General features: G+C 35.9%; 1 protein-coding gene across 1 annotated transcript; it reads right to left on the bottom strand.

The window, feature by feature from the left end:
• Positions 1-1,059: 1,059 nt before the first annotated feature.
• LOC133034930 (uncharacterized) lies at positions 1,060-5,352 on the bottom strand. Its single transcript, XM_061110475.1, has 2 exons — positions 5,087-5,352; positions 1,060-4,977 (listed from the first exon to the last, which is right to left on the bottom strand). Exon 2 carries the CDS (start codon positions 4,683-4,685, stop codon positions 3,969-3,971), a length of 717 nt encoding a protein of 238 aa, XP_060966458.1. The 5' UTR covers positions 4,686-4,977; positions 5,087-5,352; the 3' UTR covers positions 1,060-3,968.
• Between the last annotated feature and the right edge of the window lie 239 nt (positions 5,353-5,591).

Raw genomic sequence — 5,591 nt, 5'->3', positions numbered from 1 at the left:
GATGGTTGAGCAACTGGAAAACAACAAAAATAAGGAACCAGAAATCACAGATTATGACGAACTACTAATCACAGATCCGCAACATCCTGAAATAGAAGAAGCACAAATATACAAAGACAAAGAAACACTGCAGAGTGTGCTTGGTTTCTATGCAATTAGGAACAACTTCCAATTCAGAGTGAAAAAATCATGTGCAAGAACATACAAGATTTGTTGTTTGGATCCAAAATGCAAGTGGGCACTAACGGCATCCAGAAACGGGCCAACAAAGTCATTCATCATTCGAAAGTACGACAGAAAGGTGATACACACTTGTGATCTAAACATAAGATTTGCCGACAAAAGACAAGCTACAACGAAATTGATTGGAAACTACATCAAGCCACGGTTTACCAACATAAAAACAACTCAAACGCCACAAGACATCAGAGAAGAAATGAAACACAAGTATGGGGTGAGAATGAACTACATGAAAGCATGGAGAAGCAAAGAGCAAGCGCAAGAAGAATTACGAGGAAAAGCCAACGAATCATACAAGCTGCTGCCCGGTTTTTTGCACATGTTGCAAAAAACTAATCCCGGAACAGTAGTGCACATGCAAACAGAGGATGACAACAGCTTCAAGTACTTGTTTGTCGCACTGGATGCTTCAATAAAAGGATGGAAGAAATGCAAACCTATAATAGTTGTTGACGGAACTTTCCTTAAATCAACATATGGAGGTACATTGCTCTTTGCTTGTACACAAGACGCAAATGGGCACATTTTTCCACTAGCTTTTTCTGTTGTGGATTCAGAAAACAACAACTCATGGCAATGGTTTTTCACAAAAGTAAGAGAAACATATGGGATTAGAGAGGAACAGTACTTGATCTCAGATGGACATGAGAGCATAATTAAGGCGAGAGTTTGCTCAAGTATTTCCGGAAATCACGCATTGCTATTGTGTATACCACCTCGTTAAGCAACCTTTAAGAAGAATGCAAGCAAGGTTGGATAAACCATTCTTCGGCTGCGGCCGAAGCATACACAGAGAGAAAATTTGAATACCATATGAGCGAGTTGGACAGCTTGGACATCCGTGTCAGACCATATTTACAACAAGTTGGATACCACAAATGGTCAAGATACCACTGCAAAAACAACAGGTATTCAACTATGACTTCAAACATTGCTGAATCTCTAAATGCAGCAAACTTAGTAGCTAGAGAGCTACCAATCACAACACTGATGGAGTCATTGAGAGCTTTGATACAACAATGGACATACACAAACAGGAAGAAAGCACAGAAAACAACAACATTTTTAACACCTACGGCAGAGAAGAAATTAGTCAACAACTTTGTGGACTCATTGACAGAAAATGTAATAATCTGTTTAATATTTTAGTTGCATTATAGTTTCTTAATAGTTTGTTTTCCGTTGTTATACATAATAACAATTTTATAAATTTACTTAATCCGCAGGTAAAACCAATAAACGAGACCATGTTCGAAGTCGTAGAACTAACCAGATCATGGGTCATCAACCTCAAGGAGAAAACATGCAGTTGCAACCGATTCCAACTTGACGAGTTACCGTGTGCTCATGCACTTGCTATTCTAAAAGAGATGAACTTGAATGTTTACAACTACTGTTCAGTTTATTACACCACAAGAACATGGCTTGAAACATACAGCGACTCAACATATCCGGTACACAATCACACAACATGGGATGTGCCACAAAACATAAAAGATATCATTGTTCTGCCACCAAACCAGAAAATAAGATCTGGAAGACCAAGGAAACGAAGGTTTTTATCTGAATGGGATACAAAAAAACATAACAGGTGCAGCAAATGTGGTCAACACGGACACAATCGAAAGACATGCAACAATCAAGCAATAAAATAGATACATATGAAATATTTGAATTGTTTAATTCTGTGTGCAAATTCAAACAGGTTGATATGTTATGTTCTAAATACATGGGATTTCATTTTTTATGAAATTTGAAACAGTTTTTTAATAGTTGCAACATCGTTTTGTTACAGTTGCGACACTTCGTAAATATTAAGTACAGGAATAACTTCTTCGTTACAGTTTTAAAAGCAGTCAGGTAAGAATTGATAAAACATAACTAAATAAAGGAAAAAGGAGCAATGGAAAAACAGAGAATAAAAATACATTCATAGCACAATTTAGAAATATAAGTACATTGTTTGTATTCAGTTGGATAATAGTTTCTCTATAGTTGTGCGACTGTATATAAAAACTTGAACAATTAGAAAAATATACAACTTTTGCTGATACAAACCTATACAGTAAACATATTATAAGGACTAAATGTCAAATATCCTAAAAGTTTTAAACCAGATCCAGAGTATAAAACCAAATATAATACCTATATTCAACCAATAACACTAACTATTGTCTGATAATAGATTCAACCAATAACACAAAATAGTCACCAAAATAAAAGATCCTATTTTTTCAATTTAGAAGCCTTAGAAGACTTGCTTTGCTTCTCATCCTCACTATCAATGCTTTCATCAATTTTCCTTTGGCCATATGAGAAGAAAAGTGCAGCAAGCCGAGTACGATAAACTTCGATATCAAAGTCCGCAGGAACATCCGTTCCGTGGATAAAGAACTCGTCAAATGCAGCAACATATGCTCCGCAATCACTATTAAAACAGAAAAAATATAAACAGTTTAGCAACTAAAAAACAACATAAAATAAACTTAAAAGAAACACTCACTTTTGTGCTGAGACGGTAGACCACTAATCTCTACGATTCTTAAAGGAGCTGTAGGGTCAGAACCTAAAGCAGGAGCATGTGACCTATTCTTCCAGAAACTAAGTAGATCAAAAAACAAAGGCAGCAACACAGAATAAGCCTTCATGGCATTCCTAGCTGCAGCATTTATTTTCGCAGTCCTCAGAGAATTATACAGAAACAGAATCCCTTCATTCAAGTCAAGACGACCAAACACCCAATGACTTTCCCTCCTTAGATTGATGATGAATAACACATGATCGGCTTCATACCAAGGCTTAGAACACGGAATGCGCAAACCTCGAATGTAATGCACTATTGGGTGGGCAGCGTGAATGTGTGACATCTTAGTCTTCATTGACTTGGCTTTGTTATATTTATGGTACAAAGCTTGGATGGAATCATCAAAGAGACAATCAGTTGTCGCAAAATTCAACGTCACAACGGAAGAATATTTACCTTTTTTCCTAAGGTAATAGAATATGGTGTTCATATGCTGAAACAAAAACAACACAGAAACACAAATGAAAATGTTGAACAACTGTTAAAAAACTGTAATACAGTATCAAAACTTAAAAACATTTAAAAAGCAACTGAAAACAAACTATCATAACTACAATAGAAAATGGAAACTTTACCAAGTCATTTATAAACATGTCGCATGTAGCCAAATGATAAAACCAAGTTTTATCCTCCACATAATCAACACCTAGCCTAAAACCTGGGGTAAATTTCTTTGCGCCATCAACATAACAATTGTAATGCCTAAAACAATAAAGAAACAACAAAAAAACAACATAAAAACCAGAATAAAACTGAAAAATAAAACAGAATACAAATACAAATTTAATAAAAACAGTCACCTAGGATGTTTAAGCAAGCCTTGACCAATCCACGCGTCAAATTTTGCCTCAATCTCAGGAGATACGGGATCAGCAAATGCATCATTAAGAGCATAAAGGCCCTTCACATAAGTCACCATTTTAAAATCCCTATCATCCCTAGCTGATTGAGAACCTGAGGACATAACCTCCATTGGAGTGCTACCCACATCAGCAGACCCGAAATCAATAAAAGGAGATTTCAAGGCCGGAGCACGCTTCCTCTTATCCAAAAGAGGTGTATCAGAGACAGTGTTCTCAGTTTCTTCATCAGTATGAAGGGCAGCTGACTTTTTCCGAACAACATCTGGATTGGGTGCGGGGACCTAAAAAAGAAAGACTGAATTTAAACAGTTGCAAAACAAACTAAAAACTATTGAGTAACCAAAAAGAAACCTAATTTTCTTGCAACCAATTAAAAATACACTTACATGGATTTTACCAACAGCCTCCAAGCCAGCCAACACAACTTGATCATCATCTATTTCAAGCTGGCTTAACCCATCAAAGAAATCGTCCCCCTTTAATCGAGACTCATCACCCTTTGGCTTCTCAACATCCGTAGCATTTTCATCACTCCCTCCAACAACCTCAGATGGATTCAAATCAGCAGGGGCAACATCAGTAACAACCTTGTCAGCATCATCAACATCACCACCAACTTTAACCAACTCACCACCATCATTGGAGTCGGAATCAATATTTTCTGGATCAGGCAGTTCCTTCTCATCATCCTCAGCATCATCATCATCATCATCATCATCATCATCATCATCATCATCATCATCATCATCATCATCATCATCATCATCATCATCATCATCATCATCATCATCATCATCATCATCATCATCATCATCATCATCATCATCACCATCATCATCAGAATCTTGAGTTACTAATTCATTAGAAGACTTTCCCTGAATCAAACAATATAAATGCAACTTAAATGAAACAGTAAAGAAACTAAAAAAACATATGAAAAAACATAAACAATAATCTATGAATAAATACCTCATCAGAAGGACGACGATGAATGGCATTAACCTTCTCTTGAATATCCTTAATTACAGTCATTACGGACTTGAAATTAAGATCAACAAAACACCTCAAGGATATGAAGTCTTCGACCAATGATGCTTGATTCGAAATAACCATCTCCAACTTATATTTCATTAAATCAATATCCGTTGAATCAGATTTCTTTGAAGATGACCCACTCTCAAAGGATTACTTCGCTACACCACGGTCATCAATAGAGTCGTCAAGAAATAAACCGTCAAGTTGAAGCTTCTGCCTCTCTTCATCAGTAGGACACATGTTTTTGATCTTCAACTGAACAGCATAATCAATCAGAATATGAAAATATAAAAACAATTTAAAAAACTAAAAATTAACAACACAAATAAAATTGAAAAGAAACAGTAAAGAAACTCTATTTTACCTTGTTCAACGGCAAATCAAAAATCTTGCCCTTCAAGTCTCGAAGAGTTGGATTTTTGGTGACAATGGTGTTGCTCCAGTTCAAAATCCTTGGAATAGAAGATGAAACTCTTTTACAGAAAGAGTTCACCATAGCAGGACAGCATCCATAGAACCAAACCGTAAAAACCCATGGACATCCCAAAGCCCTATACCAACCATCATACTGGCCTCCCTTCTCTGCCTTCTTATTTTCCATTAAAATCCCATGCTGAATTCTACCTTTGAATGAATCAATTGTCAATTCAAAGGATGTTGGGTTTTATGCCCTAAATAAAACTCATTTCAATATAATCAGATTTACTTATTAATATAGATCAGAAATAACATTTAATGTTGCATGGTTCACATGATTTATTTCATGATTATATGTACATAATGTACAAATTCATCTGAAACCCTTTTCACATACTTGATCCTGTTTATTGTGCCGTCAACACATTGGAAAGTAAACATGACTATGTGAA

Source organism: Cannabis sativa, chromosome 2 (assembly GCF_029168945.1).
Source record: "Cannabis sativa cultivar Pink pepper isolate KNU-18-1 chromosome 2, ASM2916894v1, whole genome shotgun sequence".
Classification (NCBI taxonomy): Eukaryota; Viridiplantae; Streptophyta; class Magnoliopsida; order Rosales; family Cannabaceae; genus Cannabis; species Cannabis sativa.
Note: the sequence above shows the minus strand (reverse complement) of the source record. Positions and strands in the feature narration are given on the sequence as shown.

Bases quoted from the DNA above. Each gene is read 5' to 3' on its own strand.
- LOC133034930 (XM_061110475.1), bottom strand. From the start codon at position 4,685: ATGCCATTCATCGTCGTCCTTCTGATGAGGTATTTATTCATAGATTAT.